Source organism: Lutra lutra, chromosome 4 (genome assembly GCF_902655055.1).
Source record: "Lutra lutra chromosome 4, mLutLut1.2, whole genome shotgun sequence".
Taxonomy (NCBI): Eukaryota; Metazoa; Chordata; class Mammalia; order Carnivora; family Mustelidae; genus Lutra; species Lutra lutra.
The window spans coordinates 186,281,604-186,299,895 of NC_062281.1; the positions used below are offsets into that span (position 1 = coordinate 186,281,604).

General features: G+C 59.6%; 1 protein-coding gene across 1 annotated transcript; it reads left to right on the forward strand.

The window, feature by feature from the left end:
- The first annotated feature begins 599 nt into the window (after nt 1-599).
- Nucleotides 600-17,874, forward strand: FAM131C (family with sequence similarity 131 member C). Its single transcript, XM_047728160.1, has 7 exons — nt 600-925; nt 11,969-12,084; nt 13,093-13,128; nt 13,381-13,474; nt 15,652-15,834; nt 16,090-16,200; nt 17,003-17,874. The coding sequence occupies exons 1-7, from the start codon at nt 904-906 to the stop codon at nt 17,284-17,286; spliced, it is 846 nt and encodes a 281-aa protein (XP_047584116.1). The 5' UTR covers nt 600-903; the 3' UTR covers nt 17,287-17,874.
- The last annotated feature ends 418 nt before the right edge of the window (nt 17,875-18,292 follow it).

Genomic DNA, 18,292 nt, shown 5'->3' on the forward strand with positions numbered 1-18,292 from the left:
AGAAGCGGGGGACCCTGCTAAGGGGTGCTTGGCTCTTGTCTGCCAGTGAGGCCTCTGGTACACTCGGGCCCCTCTGGACCTCCACCCTAAGCCAGCGGGCCCCAAAGCAGGAGCTGGCGGTGAGAAATCACTGTCCCTCACGGCCAAGGGACATCAGGCAAGGCATCTGGCTTCTGTGAGCCTCAGTTTCTTCCCCTGCAAAATGGGCGTAATGGAATTAGTGTTATTGAGCTCTGGTTGTTAAATTAAGGTTGTGTACTCTGTGCCCCAAATTCTGGAATCTCCGCGCCTCTCCCCTCCGCCCCCTTCCTCGACCTTCAGCCAGGGTCACCGGGTGGCGACAAGTGAGGGCCAGAGGATCCCTCCCCTCTCCCCCGTTCCCCTGCTCCCGGCCCTACCCCTTCGGTCCCTCCTCCCAGCCCTCCTCAACCTGCCCCAGGGCTCCGCCCCCCGCCCCTCACCCCTCCGACCTCACCCCTCCCGACCCCCCCGCCCACTGACCCCGCCCCCCCCCGCCCACTGACCCCGCCCCCCAGCCGGGGCGGCGGCCACAGGTGCGCAAGGCGGGCGGCGCCGGGGGCCGGGGAAGGGGCGGGGCGGCCTGCGCGCGGCTCGGGCTCCGGGGCTCCGGGGCTCCGGGCAAGCGCTCCCCCGGGTCCCCCCGCCCGCCGTGCTGCCGGTGGCTGGTAGGAGCGGGCGCGGCGCGGGAGGCGGCGGCGGCGGCGGGGAGCCGAGTGGGGGGAGCCGAGCGGAGGGAGCCGCAGCCCAAGCCCCAGCCCCTGTCCCGGCCAGACCGCCCGCCTGCCGCGCCGGCGCCGCGCGTGAGCCCCGCGCCCGCAGAGACATGAGCGCCCGGCGGCCCGACGCACCCGAGGCGCAGCGGCCCGGCCCCGCGGCCCCGTGATGGGCTCCTGCGTGTCGCGAGGTGAGGGGGCCGCCGGCCGGTGGGGGTCGGGCCCCGGAGGAGACTGGGGGTTGCGGCTGGGGGGCGACCCGGCCTTCCCCGACCGGCAGCACGCCCCCCCCCCCTGCTCCCACCGAGACCCAGGGGACACGGTGCCCCCGGGAGGACAGGGGACGGGGGTGGCTGCGCAGAGAGAGAGCGGAGGGAGGTCGCCGCATCTCCAGCCGGGCTTGGAGCCACACCCAGGCAGGGGGCAGGAAGCGGGGTCGCTTCCAGCCCAGCAGCCACACGCCCCCTGTCGCGTGCTCTGGAGGGGAGGAAGGCTTCTGGCCGCTCCTGGCTTCTCTGGAGGGCAGGTGGCGGCCCGGGAGAAGCAGCCGACTGTCCTTCCCATACTCCCCCAAGACACAGGCCTGACTTGCTCAACGCTCCCACTTCTGTCCCCTTACCCCGTCCGCTGTCTTCAGAGTCCCTGAACCCCATCGACAGCAGTGGGTTAATGGAAGGTATCCCTTCCCCCACTCTCATCCCTGACTCCCACCCCACCCCCATCTTGGGTCAGGGGACAGGAAGGGACGGAGAAAGCGATTGTGTCTGCGAACTCCTGGGCCTTTCTTTCTGCCTGGGGGCTTTCAATGGTGCCTTGCCCTGGCTCCCTCTGCTCTCCCCTTGTACTGCCCAAGGTGGCACCCCAGGAGTTGGAATTGGCTGTCCCGTGGGAATGGCAGTGGAGTCCTACACAGAGCAGGGGGACTGGGGTAGAGGTGACTGAGGCCTTGACCCCAGCTTGGCAAACCCACTGACCCCCAACCTTGGGGGCTGCCACCCCACCCATCACCCCCAAAACTTAGTTGTAGAGGGATGAACAGGCCTGGGGTGGGGGCTGCACAGGCCCTGGGTGGGGGGGGCTTGTGCTGAGGGACACTGAGCAAGGAGCACAATGCTCCCCCCCCCCCCCGCCCGCCCCCTCTGGCCTCTCAGGGGCCCACCAGTCCCTGTGGTGGGACATTTGGGTAAGTGGCTTAGGATGTCTCAGGAGGGTGTCCGGGCTGGAATCATGGGTGGGAGTTAGGTTGTGTGAGGTTCGTTCACTTATTCATTCATCAGGCTGATATTAGCATGATACCTACTGTGTGCCAGGTGCTGTGTATGTGCTGGACATCTAGAGGGGACAAGTCTAGCACAGCCCCAGCCTTTGTGAGACCCACAGCTTGCCAGGGGGGAAGACAGTTTTAAGAGGGAAGAGTATTTAGGGTTCTTTAGGACTGACAGGCTCTTAGCGTGTCTCCAGAAACCCAAAGGCTCTGGACAGGCTCTGGGTGTTGAGCATCTGGGATGGGGTATTTCCTTGGTGACTGTGTCCCTTCCCTGTCACTTGGTCATCCCGTACCGGGGGCCCAACCTGTGAGCCACAGACCCACTGAACACAGTACGAGGCCAGGGAGGAAGAGATGCCTGCCAAGGTCAGGCTGGTGCTTGGGTCTTTGGACCACCCCTGCCCCCCACCAGGGTCAGCACCCTCTGCTGTGCCTGCTTGAGGTCACACAGACTAAGAAGGGGGACTTCCTTCGTCCTTCCTTCTGTGGCTTGGGCTCCCGAGTGCCACCTCCAGATCTAGTTGTGTATTCGAACCTTGTCTCCTTCCTGAGGGGGTGGCACTTACGGTCCCAACATGCAGCAGGCGAGCTGGATAAAGGTAAAGAAGGGACAGGACACTGGAGCAGAGGACAACCATGATCTCAGCAACTGGACCACTACGTGGAGGGCACACCCCCCTCTGATTGTCACCAATACTGTCAGAGCAATTGTCACCAATACTGCTTCCGGCTTGCCAGGTACTGGTTGGAATGTTTTAGGCACAACCAGCTCAGTTGGGGTAGGTGCTGTCCCAGTCCTCGTTTTACAAATGGGGAAACGGAGCGGGGGCAGTGGGGGGAGCTGAGTGGCCTGTAAAAAGCCAGGCCTGTGCCCCAAGCCTCTGCACTGCTCCCCCAGCCCACAGCTCCTTTCCAGCTGCAGGCTTCCAGGAGCTTCTGGGCCCGGTGCTAATAACCACCCCTTTCTCCAAGCGCTTCCCTGTGCCTGGTGCGCAGCCCTGAGGCCAGGCCAGGGATTGGGAGCCTCCTGCTAATGCTGAGCCCCGAGTCTGCACCCAGTCTGCACCCGACTGGGGCTGCCCTAGCCAGACGCCAGGCCCCAGGTACAGGCCACACTTGGAAAACCTCTCCACGCCAGCATGGGGCGTCAGTTCTCTGTGCCCGGCCAGAGAGGTTAAGGGGTGCAGACTCGGGAGCCGGCCAGCCTAGGTTCCCATCTGCCATTCCCTAGCTCTGTGACCTCAGCAAGTTGCTTAATATTGAATGGGTATCTTGGTGTTCTCATCTCTAAAATGGGACCAATACCAGTATCGATGTCATAGGATTGCTGGGCAGGGATTACAGGACTTAATTCATGTAGAGCATTCAGACCAGTACCTGGCATGTTTAGCTATTTCTTTAATTTTAAATTTGTTGTTATTACCCTTCTGTGCAGACAGCTAAGCCAGCCCCTTTTGGCTGGGAAAAGGGAGGACACGGAGGCTTCTAGCCCCATCCTGTCTCATGGATGCCTCAAGGCAGGCACTCGAGGTGCTGAGGACTTGGGGAAAGTGACGGGGACCAGAGTAAGGTGACACATGCTGTTTCCAGGAGCTATTTTGTGTTGTTGTCTACTTTTTTTTTTTTTTTTTTTTTTTTTTAAGATTCTATTTATTAGAGAGAGAGGTCAGGGGGAAGGGCAGAGGGGGGAGGGAGAGGGCTAAGCAGACTCTGTGCTGAGCGCGGAGCCCGATGCAGGGCTTGATTTCACAACCTTGAGATCATGACCTGAGCCGACATCAAGAGTCAGACACTTAACCGACCAGGCACCCCATTCATTATCTACTTTTAAGTTACCACTTTTCGGGGGCTTATCCTAAGCCAGACTGAGCCTTTTTACTCTTCTGATGTTCATCCTCATTCAACCCTGGGAGGGGAGATGTGGGGCTCAGAGACAGGAAGGGTCTTACCTGAGGTCACACAGCCAGGACACAGAGAGGCAGGATTTGGATTCAGGTCTGTGTTAGCTCAGCGCCTGAGCAGGGAGCCCCTGCCCTTTGCTTTCAGATGCGACCCCCAAGAGAGAGGCACGGAGTGCATGGCCAGTGCTCAGAATTGCTGCGCTCTGCAGTCACTGTCAGGGTTGGTATTTGCTTGGGGCTTTGCTGCCACCGCAGGTGACAATGTGCACAGAGCAGGGGAATTAATATCTAGCCCCCTCTCTCCAGCTCCAGAGTCTCTCAGGGCCCGCCCTATGCCCCTGGCCCTGAGAACTTCTCCACCCGCCCAGGTTTGTCCTCCAACCAACCTATCAGCCTCCCGGCCTCACTGTGGGGGTCTCAGTGCCCTGGGCCCTGGGGTTTGTGAAGGCAGGAATGGGGGACTGAAGTCTTTCTTTTGGAAGGTCAGACATCTCTTATGTCTGGGAGAAGGCTCCAGATCTGAAGGAGCCGGGCAGAGCGCCCCACAGAACACAGGGCCCACCGACTATGATGTCTTCCCAGCCGCCTCGCACTGTCTCCCCTTCACCCCTGCAGAACCAGTGAGCAGTCTGACACTGGGTACTGGGGGAGACTGAGGAAGGAGTAGATGGGGCCTTGACCTTGGGGAGCTCACTGTCTGAGAAGACAGACACAACCTTGCCCCAGAGAGTGGTCTAGTGGGGGAGGCAGGACACGGACATGGACACACACACACACACACATGGAAAAACAGCCTGAAGAAGAGATCAGCACTGGCTAGTGGTTTGAGCGCAAGCTTTGGAATTTCAGACTGGATCAGGTTTGAACCCCATCTCTGCTGCTTATTAGCTGGTGACTTTGGAGAAGTGATTTAACTTCTCTGAGCCTCAGTTTCCCCATCTGTAAGAATGGGCATAATGATACTACTTCGCAGGGGTTTAGTGAGGGTTGAACAAGAGATAATGGATGAAAAGGCCTAGGACAGTACCCAACACACAGTAGGTGTTCAACAAATGGTGGCAGCAAATCATTGCAGGCCGGAGTTTGCTCATTAAGGCTGCTGGTGGCCTAGCCTCCTCCTGTCTCTCTCTGCCTGCCTCTCTGCCTAGTTGTGATCTGTCAAAAAGGCTGCTGGTGGCCTAATACAGCAGAGGCCAGTCTAGGCAGGCTGCCTAGAGGAGGTGAGACTAGAGCAGGATGGGCTCTAGGACAGCTCGTCAAAGAGACTGAGCCCCAAGATGGAAGAGGAAGGAGAAAGGAGCTGAGGTATGTGGAAGGTCCTGGAGAAGAGTGTTATCTCCCTCTATCCTTGGTTGGGGATAGAAAATGATCCCCATCAGGCCCCTGATGAAGTTACCACTGTGGGCCTGGTGACCTATAAACACATGCCCCAGGGAGCAGGAGGGCACTTTGTCCACTCGAGGCCAAGCCTCCGCCAAGCTCAGCGGGACGGCCTGCTGTCACGTCAGTGACTCATCAGGCAGAGAGGCCAAGGGCTCACTCTTGGTGGCCTCCCTCTGCAGGGCTCCCAGGGGGGCTGAGATCTGTCCTGTGGTCTAGAAAGGGGACCAGATCTGGGAGCGGGGAGGGACAGAGCAGCTGCGGTTTCCAGAGCACCTGCTGGGTCAGGGGCTCCTTCCCGAGGAGCCGGGCAGGTTCATTGCACAGGTGAGAGCCCTCGGCTCACAGGGGCTGGGCCGCACGCCCGCAGCCCGGGCTGGCAGCAGAAAGCCAGGATTAGACCCAGGGCAGGGACTGTGAAAAGAACACTGGGCCCATTGTGTTCTCCTCGGAGGCAGGGACAGGGCCTGGACCTCGGTGGGCCACCAGCACACACAGGGCTGGGCGAGGGCCTTCAGACCCAGGCTGCGGCTCTTACTATGTGCTTTCAAGGAGAAGTTTACCCTGTCTGGGCTGCTGGGAAAAAACAGGGTTAACCTGGGGCCCTCCCTGCCCCTCCTGGGGTGCAGAGCCCTGGGAGACACTCTGGGGACAGATGGCAACCTCAGTGTCTAACGGGCTGGGACTCCAACACCAAAGACAGCTAAAGGGACTAGATGGCTCGGAGGCAGGGGAGAAGGGACCGAGCTGTGGACTGACCCGAGGAACAGGGTGGGTGCTTTGCAGCCAGACGGCTTCAGGTGAGACATAAGGAGGAGCTGTCTGGGTGGTTGGGCTCTACAGCAGATAGGGAGCTGGGGTGAGAAGGCAGCAAGCATCCTTGGTCGGCAGAAGAGCGCTCTGCTTGAAGGCAGAGGGATGCAGGAGATGTCCGGATGACACTCCTCTCCTTGAAGGACCGAGAAGGCCTCCAAGTTGCCAGGGCAACCAGAGGCTTGTCACTGCTGTGGCTGGGGGAGGTGGGGGAGGGGACAGGTCTGAGAAGGGGCCTCAGACCTTGAGGTCAGAGGAGTAGGGTGTGGACTGAGGAAGAAGGAGGCGCCCCTAGGAGTAGTGGCCAGGGGTCCCCTCAGGGGGCCCCCCCAGCCCCCAGCCCACACGAAACACTGTGTTTTTCCAGTTGCTGCTGGTGACGTGGCTGCCGGTCCCAGCTGGGCGAAGAGCAGCCTGTGATTTCACCCTGGGCTGCTCCATTACCTGACGTCTCCATGGCAACCAGCCCGTGACATCAGGGGGCCCAAGTCCTCGGGGGAGAAGGCGGCTTTGGCGGAGGCTCCTGCACCCCAACTGAGGTGGTGGGGGGCAGGGAAGCTGGAGAGGGGCTCAGAGCCAGGAGTCCTCCATGTCCCCCTTGACCAATGACCTTGTTCAAGTCCTGTGTGCTCCAGGCCCTTGGGGCTGCCTACCGGCCTTCTCGGGCCTCAGCTCCCCTCACTCCCTGGCCCACAGTCCACAGAGCTTTAGGGATGGCCAGGGGCCCTAGAAATATTCTAGCACCCGTCTGCCTGCACCCTAGCGGGCCCCGGCTTCTGCGCTGGAATCTTAGGAGTGGTGACTTTAAAACGTTTTTGACTAGAACCCGTAGGAATACATATATTTTGCATCATGACCCAGCACACGCTTAGAACATTCTCGACACACGTGTGTGGGTGCATGCGGACCTGTTGTTTCATGAAACAACACTTAACCTGACTCCTTGATAGGTTCTGGTATTTTCTTTTCTTTTCTTTTCTTTTTTTTTTTAAGATTTTATTTATTTATTTGACAGAGAAAGTGAGAGATCACAAGCAGGCAGAGCAGCAGTGGGAGAGGGAGAAGCAGCTCCCCACTGAGCGGGGAGCCCGATGCGGGGCTTGATCCCAGGACTCTGGGATCACGACCTGAGTCGAAGGCAGACACTTAACGACTGAGCCACCCAGGCGCCCTGGTTCTGGTATTTTCTGTTCAATTCTATTTTATTTATTTATTTTTAAAGATTTTATTTACTTATTTGACAGACAGAGATCACAAGTAGGCAGAGAGGCAGGCAGAGAGAGAGGGAAGCAGCCTCCCTGCCAAGCAGAGAGCCTGATGTGGGGCTCGATCCCGGGACCCTTGCATCATGACCGGAGCCTAAGGCAGAGGCTTTAACCCACGGAGCCACCCAGGCGCCCTCTATTTTATTTTTTAAACACATAACCTAGTAAGTGGCTTACGTGACCCGCAGAAGGACATCCCCCCCGCCCCGGAATCTGGTATTTGTACACCTGGAGACCCTGAAGCTCGGGGAGGGGCAGGCCTCATGCCGGGCGCACCCCTGGACTCGGGGTGAGGAACCAGATGAGCTGAATGCCCCGGTGTGTAAGCACATGGCTCAGCCCACACTGCTCTCGGTTCCTGGGTGACAGAGCTCCGAGTTCAGGGGATGGGGGGCGTCAGTCCTGGCTCTGCCTGCCTTTTCTCGCCCTGTTTCAGATAGGCTCATTCAGACTCCTTCACCTCCCTGCGGGTAACAGTCTCCTGGCCCCTCTCAGAACTCTCTGGTCCCTTAGGGATCCTAAGCCCAGTCCAGTGTGAACAGAGACTTCCACCTCATACCTTGTTCAGTGTTCGCTTCGGCCCTTCAGCCAGGACTGCTGGCTTCCCTCCTCTCCAGGTCCTGTTCTCCTCTGACATCTTGGGGTCTGGCCTGAGGAACTTGAGAAAAAGTGGCCAAAATATATTTATTTATCTGGAGCTCTGGTGGTCTCTGTTAGCCACGACTGGCTCACTGTTGAAGCAAAGTTTCAACAAAAATGAGCAATGTGAGGGGCGCCTGGGTGGCTCAGTGGGTTAAAGCCTCTGCCTTCGGCTCAGGTCATGATCCCAGGGTCCTGGGATCAAGCCCCACATCGGGCTCTCTGCTCCATGGAGAGCCTGCTTCCTCCTCTCTCTGTCTGCCTCTCTGCCTACTACTTGTGATCTCTGTCTGTCAAATAAATAAATAAAATCTTTAAAAAAAATAAAGACTATTTAAAAAAAAAAATGAGCAGTGTGCCAGGCCCTGTGGCAGGAGGTGCTAGGGCTATGGTGGCGACGAGGACCAGCCCTCAGAGAGCTCATGGTTTAGTGAGAGATGGTGAACAAGGAAACGGACACATAATAACATAAAGAAGGAATGTCACCTTAGAGAAGGAATGACGGAAAATTAGGAGATAGGAAAGGACGGGTGCCATTAAACAAGGTGGCTGGAGGCCTCCCTGAGGTTCTAAAGATTGAGTAGAGACCTGAACATGGTGAGGGAATGAACCTGCATCTATGTGGGAGGAGGGAGTTCCTGCTGGAGGAAAGGCACAGCCAGTGCAAAGGCCCTGAGGCAGGATATGCCCAGTGTGCTGGGCATATCTGAGTGGCCAATGTGGCTGGAGTGCAAGAGGGAGAGTAGTGGAAGATGAGAGGGAAGGGGGGCCACGGGCCCCAGGTTAGCATGTGTGAGTTCTCTCAGAGGCTGTTTGGGGGGCCTGCCTGCAGCAGGACCCCTGTCATGGGAGCTCTGACCTGGTTTGACCTCTTCCCTTCCCTGCCCAACCCCCTTGCCCGCTAAAGTTGCCCACCCTCCAGCCTCTGGGAACTAGGGTCCCCTTGCCCTGCAAGCAACTCTCCTAGGGGGCGCCCACAAAACTCAAACATGGCCCCTTCCTTAGTGTCTCTTGAGAAAGTCACAGCCCTTGCTGTGCAGGGGGAGGGAAGACAGGCTGCTCCACTGCCCCTTTGCGTCCCAGCCATCTCTCCCCAGCTGTGCAGAATCTGACCCAAGGCGGGGTGGGGGTGTAGGACGCTGACCTCTCCTTCGCAGGATGCCCTGCCTGCTTCCATACTCAGCTCCTGCAGCTCTGCCTGCGGGTTGTTGAAGCCGGGGAAGGGTGCTGGGAGCCCGCGTCCAGGGCAGGACAGGCTGCTGGCTGGGACCAGTGCCCTGTAGCAGCCTTGCCTCCCTGCCATGGCGCAGACACCCCCGCTCTTCGTGTCTCCCAGACCTCACAGTTTCATGCAAGATGCACACCCCACCCTCCCCTGCCCTCACCCCCCTTCTCCTGGCACACACACACACACACCCCGGCTAGCTCCCCCATCAGTGCTTCTGTGCAGCCCCTGACCCCCACAGAACTCATCAAAACTCCTTTTGTGCTTTGGAAGAGAGTAAGCCTGGGCATCAGAGTAACAGGGCGTAGACCCTGACTGCCCGCCACGGGCTGGGTGCCTCTGGGTAGCTGATGCCTGCCTGGGCCTCAGCTTCCACCTCTAGAAAGCTGAGCCAAGGATCCTTCCTCTTTAGGTCCATCAGAATGAGGAGTCGGTGCCTGGTCACACCAGGAGAGGGGGTGCTGCTGTCCCCTGGGGTCAGCCTCGTGTTTGCGTGAGGGGCTTTGAGGCTGGTTTCCATCAGACTGGGAGCTCCAGGAGGGCCGGGGTGGAGTCTTAATCCCACCTCTGTCCCCACACGCTTGCACGGTATAGACAGGAGATGGGTGCTCCTCAGGTGAAGGAATGAAAGGTTGTTTCGGTGAATGAATGACCTAGAATGTCACTCTCACTAGAATGTCAGCTGCGTGAGGGCAGCTGACATTCTAGCGTCTCTGTCTCATTTGCCAGTGTTCCTTGTGTGCAGAACAGCACCTGGCACATAGTAGGTGCTCAGCAAATATTTCTGAATGCATCAGAAATAGATGCTTACTCCCTGTGCTATGGTCTCCATTCCCTCGGCCTCACACTCACTGTGCGGGAAGGGACCGGACACTTCACAAAAGCTTGACCGTGTTGGGGAGTGACTGGTGCCCAGTGTGGGGACAGGAAGGGCTTCTCTGAGGAGGCGACCTTGAGCTGAGACCTGAATGACTCAGTTCAGGAAGATCTGAGGATATGTTCCAGGTGGAGAGGAGAATAAGGACAAGGAACAAGGGGACCATTTGAGGAGCAGCAGGGAGGCTGGCCCCTGACGGCCTTGGTTGGGGGCTGGCTGTCCTCCTCCAGGGCAGCAGAAGGAAGCCAGTGGCCGGTTTTCAGCAAAGACGCAGTCTGACCCATAGTCTTCCAGTGCAGGTGGGTGGAGAGTGGGGGAGCCTGTGGCCAGTGGCCTCCCGGTGAGAGAGGGTGGTGCCCCCAGGTGGGGAGCGGCAGTGGGGACAGAGAGGGCTGGGTCTGGAATGGAGCTTGGAGAGAGCCAGTAGGACTTGCTGGTGGCGGAGGGGGGGGGGGTGTTGGGCGAAGGCAGCGTTCAGAGAAAACTGGATTTTTTGGTTGGTACAGCTGGGTGGGCTATTACATCATTTGCTAAAATCAGGGAAGTGGAGGAAGATGGACCTGGGTCTCCTTGAGACGGCCTGTTCGGCATCCATGAGGGGAGCTGGCTCTTCATTTGGGGGCTCAAGCAGAGTCATGGGCACAGGTGTAAATTTGGGGGTCAGCCGCACAAGGAGGAGGTGTCCTGTGAGAGACCCCGGGGGTGAGAAGGAGCTGGGCTGGAGCAGAGAGGGGGGACCAAGGGGGGGCTGGTGGGAGGGAAGCTGGAGATGGGCGTGGCTTGAGGGGGAGGGGACCCGGAGGGGAGGAGACAGGAGATGGAGATTGAGAGGGGGGAAGTAGAAGTCGGACACAACTCTAAGTGTGGCCTGGAAGGGGGCAGAGGAGCGGGCAGGGAGCTGAGGGGAAGCCGGGTTAAGGTCTTTAAAGGATGGGAGATGCTGGGGCTGCTCGGAGGTGAGGGTCTGATGGGGGGGGCGGGGGGCACTGGATGGGTGGGGAGAGCAGGGATGCAGGTGAGAGTCCTGAGGGGAGAGACACCGCAGCACCTGCCGTGTTGGTGGCCAAGAGGGAGACAAGGGCAGATGACCAGAAGAGAGAAGACAGGGGGCAGGGCCCCCAGTGGGGGGTGGGTCAGGCTGGGGGGTGGTCTCTAGGGTCGGGGGCTGATCTTGGATGGAGCAGGGACAGCTCTTCCTTTGTCACAGGAAGGAAAGCAGATGGTGTGAGCAAAATGGGGGCAGGGCAATGATTTCAGGTAGAAAATGGGGCGATGCCTGCTGCAGGCTTCTGGACCTCCATGAGGGATGGGGGAGCGGCCAGCAGCAGGCTGTGGGGAGGGCGGTGCCCGGGTGGCAGGTTTGAGAAGTAAAGCTGCGTGAGGTAGTTAGCCTGGTTGGAAGCAAACTTTGCGGGGACTGGAGACCTGTAGACGGTTCCCTGGTCCGTGTCCTGTGTGAGGATGGGGACCTTTTCCAGCAACGCACAGCCCTGCGGGTCCCAGTGTGGAGCAGGTGGAGGGTGAGACTGGACAGGGCTGGGAGTTGAGGGCCTCTGTGAAGGCGAGCTCATAGGCTGTGCCAGGGAGTGGGTGCTAGCTAACCAACGAAAATGGAGGGACAGGCAGACGGACGAGAATTCCCACTGAGGGCACCAGACAGGCCGTCTGGCAGGAATCCCCCCTGCCGCGGGCTTGCTTCGGTCTTTGTTTTCTACAAAATGACATCGGTGGCCATAAAGTAGTGCCCAGCGCTACTGGGCTGGGCAGTACTGGGCTGGGCAGGGCTGGCTTGAACAAGCCTCGTAAATAGGGAGTGCGGGGCTGTTGGGGGGGGTTTTCTAAGTTCCTCCTGTTGTCATATTTCCAGATCTGTTCACAAGTGCCCACAAGGACTGCCCCATGCCCCAGGGCACGGACCCCCTGAACCCGGACTTGTCCTCCAGCCACCCCCCCACTGTTGCTCCAGACCATGTCACTGGCAAGGTAACTGGTCCCACTTGATCCTTACCTTCACTTGCCTCGACCCTGGTTCCTGGGATGCCCCCTACAGCGCTCCCCAGGGAGCCGCAACTGTTCCAGTCTTCCCTCCTTGGATCAGAGCCCCTAAGGCTTGGTATGCATTTGGGTGAAAGTCTGAATTGGGCTGAGCATCCAGGGACTTGGACCAGGACCAGAAAAGAGAGTCCTGCTCTGGAGGTCTTTCCATGCAAAGTACCCCAGCCTTGCAGATAACAAGTTCCCTGACCAGCCCACCACCTTCCTTTTTAGCAGCCTGCCCTGCCTTCTGGAAGGTAAAGGAGTGGCACTTTTTTTTTTTTTTTTAAGTTTATTTATTTAAGTGATCTCTACACCAACATGGGGCTCGAACTCACAACCCTGAGACCAAGAGCCGTGTGCTCTGCTGACTGAGCCAGCCAGGCGCCCCAAGAGTGGGATTCTTAGTCCAGATGCATTAGGAAGAGCTTGCCAGGGGCCTCAGATCCTGGTGCATAATTTCCACCCCACCCCCAGAAGTTGTGGCTTGGACCTACCAGTTGACATAATCACTTTTTTTTAAACACACACCACATGCTAAGCTTTATGATGGATACTTTGTCTATATCATGTCACTTGCATCACCACAACCCCTGAGATAAATGGCATTTATCACCATCTTACAGAGGAAGAAACTGACGTCCTGAGCCATTAAGGAACTAGTCTAAGGGTACCCAGGTAGAAAGGGCAGAGTCGAAGCTCGAACCCAGGTCCAGTCTATCCCCTGTGCCCACTGCCTTCCTGGCGGAGCCACCACTGCCCGCCCCCCTGCCCCACAACGTCTTTCTCTGCACAGCGAGGGAAGGCCAGGGGGGCATGACCAGGAGTAGGCAGAGCCCGGACCTCAGACAATAGCAGAAGGCTGACCCCCACCACCACCTGGGGCTCAAGGACTCGTGCCATCTGCTGGCACCGTCTGCCAGGCCCTGCCTGACCCTCTTCCTCCTCTCATTTTAGGACAAACAGATGGATTTCTGTTGGGATCCTTGGCAGGTCAGTGCGCTTTGCCCATTCCGCAGTCCAGACAGCCGCCACGGACACCGCGGCCCCTTGCTCTGTGACCCCAGCCCGGGCACACAGTCCTGCCACCTTGGGGGAGGGGGCCCGATGACAGCAGCGAGTGGGACGGTTCTGTGGGAGTGGGCAGGGTCACCTGGGGAGGGGGCTTCATGGGACGGTAGTGGCCGGGAGATGTCCTCTGGCAGGTCTGCCCTGCCCTACTCCCTCCTCCCCTCCTTTCTGCAGAGGTGCTTCCAGACCACCAATGGCTACCTGGCCGACTCCAGGTCCTGCTCCAACAACTACAACGTGGCAGCTCTGGCCACCTCGTCCCTTGTGGGTAGGTGCCAGGGTCCCTCCTATGCCCCAGGGTTAGCGCAGCCTGTCCCTTGCCCTTGCTGTGGCTGGAGGGGATGCAGCCTGTGGGAGTCAGCATTTCCCGGACCCACGCTCCATGCCAGGTTCTGCAGGGACATGGAACTTAGGGTTCCTGCCCCCCACCGCTGCTGTTAAATTGCTGCGGCCCCTTGAGGCCGTGAGGGAAGGGCCCCAGTCTTTCCGATGTCTGCCTGGCGTGGCCTCCCGGCCTCCACGGCAGGTGTAGTCTGCCCGTCACCCTGCCGTGGGTGGGGTTCCCTGGAAGCAGAGCCCAGACTTGAATTGTGCGAGTGATTTATGGAGGGATCGTTCTCAAGGGCGGATCTTAGGAGTGAGGGCAGCAGGACCGGGCAGGGGAAGGAGCTCAGCAGAGATGGGGCTACAGGAGGACTCTGTCTCCGCCCGATACCTGGGAGCTCAGGAGCACGAATCGAACCTCAGAACTTCCGGTGGGCGGCGTTGAGGCTGGCGGCTGGTTGGGTATCACTACCGCGTTGGTCAACGGTGGCCCCTGGAAGGCTCTCCCGCCTCCCAGGCATCTCTGGGTGAGGCCACTCCCGTGAGCTAAGGGCAAGGCTCCGGAGAGGGCTGCCGGTGGGAGGTGGCAGCAGCTGGGAGATGGGCACGCAGGCCAGCAGAGGGGTCTCCAGGGTCTGCCACAGCATCTGGCCCAGGTCATCCACGCACACCTTCCAGGCCATTCCCGTGCTGCCCTCCCCCGTTTGGCTTGACTCTCTCCCACTCACTACCCTTTCCCTCTGCCTCACCTGCCCTGCAGGGGCCACTCGAACTTCCTCCTCCAGAGCTTTCTCTGGTTGCCTGTGCTGCTAGCTTGGGGGTATGTGTGGCGGGTTCTCCCCCTTCTTCCTCATTCCCATCTTTCTCATTTTCTCAGTATTATGTCTCTAGCTTCCTTGTTTAAACATTGCCGGTCCTCACATCACGGCTCTGAGACCCCAGTGATGGTATGCTCGGCCTTGGTTCAGAAAGATGCTGAATCACTTCTGACAGTCTTCTCTGTCAGCTTCCACATCGAGGTAGTCTACTCCTAAGAGCTCTTCAGGTCCTCCTCCCCACTTCCCAGCCCCTGTCCTGTCTCTCACTGCATCCCTTCAATCATCCCTCCTGATGGTGCCCCATCTCCACCCTTGGCCCCATCCCCTAATTGGGGTGCTCTAAACAACGGATCTAACCTGCCACTCTTTTGCTTACTACCCTGTTGTGCCTCCCCATTGCTAGAAGGAAAACTCTGGAGTCCTCAGCTTGGCTCTCTCAGTCCTAAGTCTCACCCCTGATGAGCTCCCCAGCCTTTTCTGCCATCCCAGCCTTAGTATGGCCCCCATATCTCATCCCCGGCAGTCCCAGAATCATGCCAGATTCTGCCATGGCTTCCTTCTCGTCTCATCTCTGCCTCCATCTGTCCATCTGTCCAATGCACCTACAAACCACCAACCTACCTGTAAAGCTCAACCCCGATCCACCTCTTCCAGGAAGCCTTCCTGGCCTGCTGCATCCCACATAGGTCTCCCGCTCAGCAGAGCTGGCACTGACCTTGGCACAGGGGGTGCTCTCTCGGAACTGGTTAATTAATAGATAAAGGGAGAGGGCTGGGTGGACCTTGAGTGGATCTTCTGGGACAGAAGGGTCTAAACCTGGTCAAAGGGAATGAGGGGCGTGGCAGGTCTGGGGAAGAAGCACCAGTGAAGCACCAGGTGGAGGGGGACGTTGCTGGGAGTAGGATATTGGGAGGGCTTGGGGCCTCTGCATGGGTGGGGACCTAAGTGAGGTGGGGCATTGGGGCTCAGGGAGGGTGTGGGGTGCTGAGTGGGCGTGGGCTCTGGTTGGGCAGGGGGATCTGCTGGGATAGATTCAGGGCATTGTGAGTATGGGGCTGGGAGGACACGGGGCTGGGAGGACACGGGGCTGGGAGGACATGGGGCTGGGAGGACACAGGGCATGGGGTGAGTACAGAGCCTCGAATGCTTGTGGGGTATAGGCCATTAGATGGGCCTGAGGTGGGGGGGGGCGGGGAGCCTGGGGTAGCGGGGGGTGGGGGGCGGGGGGGGGGGCGGGGGGGGGCAGACCCCTGGGCAGGGTTTTATGTCAGAGCAGTCATCCAGCTGCCCTCAATGCTCCCAGGGGTGGTGCAGAGCATCAAGGACCACATCACAAAGCCCACGGCCATGGCACGTGGCCGCGTGGCCCACCTGATCGAGTGGAAGGGCTGGCGCGCCCAGCGGTCAGGCTGGGAGCTGTCCCCCGCTGAGGACGAGCATTACTGCCGCCTTCCCGATGAGCTGCGGGAGGCCCGTTTTGCTGCAGGTCAGTGGTTGGGGAGCCTGGGGACAGGGACTGGTCGGGGCTCTGGTCCTTAGGGGACCGAGGGTCGCCACATGGGCATTGTCGAGACATGGCCATGGGTGGACAGGCATTCGGGGCAGCCATCTGGTCGCCAGGGCCCAGATGGACAGTCCAGCTAACTGCTGGGCTGTTGGGTGCCAGCCCGCCCTGGTGCTGAACGCCCCCGCCCCCCGCCGTGTCCCTGCTGAGCTGGGTCTCGCTGTTCCCCCACCGCAGGGGTTGCCGAGCAGTTTGCGATCACAGAGGCCACGCTGAGCGCCTGGTCCTCGCTGGACGACGAGGAGCTTCACCTCGAGAACAGCCCTCAGGACATGGTCCAGCTCCAGGGTATGACCCGGGCTGGCGCCGGGGCGGGGTGGGTGGAGCAGAGCAGGGGCTGGGCGCCTGCCACCAAGCCACGGTGACCTCAGACAAGCCCCTCCCTGTCTCAGCCTGGGTTTCTGCATCTGTGGGCCGGAGCAGGGGGTCCTCGCCCCGCCCACTGCCCACAGAGCGCATGCGCCGTAAGCGTAGCGGCGCGAACGAGCGCTGTAACGGGTTAGGGGGTGACGTGCTTACCCCGTTCGGTATTGCCCTGTACCCTTTCACTTCCTCCTCACCACGCCTCTAAGAAGGGGGCCCTGTTATTATTTCCTTTTACAGATAAGGGCAACTGAGGCACCGGGAACCTTGCCCTAGGTTACAGCTAGAGGCGTCAGAGCCAGGATCTGATCCTTAATACCAAGCACAGACAGCCCAGGTTACTGCGGGGGCTTCAGTGGCCCCGGGGCCTCGGTGACACCCACAGGCCCATCATCTTACCTAATCCTCCCCCTGAGTGAGGGGAGGGAAGGGAGCGGAGGCCCAGGAAGAACAGGGGTTGTCCCAGCTGTCCCAGCGCCGAATTCGAGGCCAGCAGCGTGGCCTGCTGTGAACTACTCCAGCTTTCTCCACCACCCCGTAACGCTCTGCGAGAAACTGGGTCTCAGAGAGGCTCGGTGACTGGCCCAAGGTCACACAGCTCGGCAGCGACAAAGGATTTGGAGACCAGTCTTCTGTCCCTGACCTTCCCTCACGCACCAGGAGAGGGTGAGGAGCAGGGCTGGGCCTCCATTCCTTGCGCTCCCTACCCCTCCTGTTGGTTTTCCAGACCTGGAGAGCATCTACCTGCAGGACAGTCTTCTGAGTGGCCCCTCACAGGATGACAGTCTTCTGGCCTTCTCCTCCTCTGGCCTCTCCCCCGAGGGTTGGCCCTCGCCTGACGAGCCCCCCATCACAGCTGTCGGCCCCCAGCCCCCCAGCCTGGAAGAGGAGCATCAGCGGCGGCTGCCTCGGGGTCTGGGGCCTGAGGGTGGGGCCCATTTGCAGGGTTCCCTCCCCTCGGTGGACAGCATCTCCCTCTCAGAGGAGGAGGACGAGGTGTTCTATAACTGAGGGCGGGGGGCGGCTGTGTGCCTCGGAGCCTCTCATACTGTGACCTTGCCCGGTGGGCAGCCCAGGCGTATCAGGATGGTGGGGTCTGGGCTGGGCATTTCTGGACTCCTCAGGGCAGGCAGGGGTGGGTACAGCAGGGACGGAGGCCAGCCCTCCCTGTGGACCAATCTGTGCCTCCATGGACCTGCCCCAGGAGTGGGAGCCATAATCCCCCTTCTCCTTTCTTTACTTGGCTCAGGAGGGCACCTTCCCCCGTGGGGTTTCCACCAGCGGTGAGCTTGAGGACTCTCAGCAGGCACCAGGGCAAGCTGCCAGGAGGAGCCAGCTGCTGGGCCCCTGGGCTCAGGACTCGGGAGACCCACTTGGAGTGGGGCCTGGGGACCCTGCCTTGACCCCGGGGCTCAGTCCTCCCCCCTCCCTCTGTGTTTGTGTCCCCATCAGCGGTGGGACAGCCTCTCTGGTAGCTAAGCTCCTCGGCTCCCTCCACGAGGATCGCCTGTCCCTGGTGCCCCTGCTCCCTTCCTTGCACCCTCCTCCCACCTTCCAGAAGGTTCTCTACAGACATTAAAGTGGTGGATTCACCCTGGATGAACTTGGCCTGGTCTCTGGGGGAAGGTGTGTCCTTGAGCCCCTGGGTTAAGGGGGTTATAGAGGGATTTAGGGGAGGGTCCTAACCACCCAACACACATGCAGGTGGTCAGCCTATGCCACCCAGCCAGGAGTCCCCATGGAAGATGCCCGAGGTTCTGTGGATCCCCCAGGAACCATACCTAGGGACCTGCTTTATCAGCCCTGGCTCAGCCAACAAGGAAGCTGGGGGTGGGGTGAGGGTAACTGGGCCACAGGGTCCTCCTTATACCTGAGAACAAGCATCATAAGACCTGATGGGGGACCTGCTCACCTACCCTATCTCCCTGCCAGGAAGGGGGTGCAGGAGGAGCAGTGGGAGGCCAGGGACCCAGGCTTGCAATGCCCACATGGCCACCAGGGGGCGCCAGGACCCCAC

Bases quoted from the DNA above. Each gene is read 5' to 3' on its own strand.
- FAM131C (XM_047728160.1), top strand. From the start codon at position 904: ATGGGCTCCTGCGTGTCGCGAG. The intron at 13,475-15,651 runs GTAGGTGCCAGG...CAATGCTCCCAG, and splicing joins GGCCACCTCGTCCCTTGTGG to GGGTGGTGCAGAGCATCAAG. The intron at 16,201-17,002 runs GTATGACCCGGG...TTGGTTTTCCAG, and splicing joins GGACATGGTCCAGCTCCAGG to ACCTGGAGAGCATCTACCTG.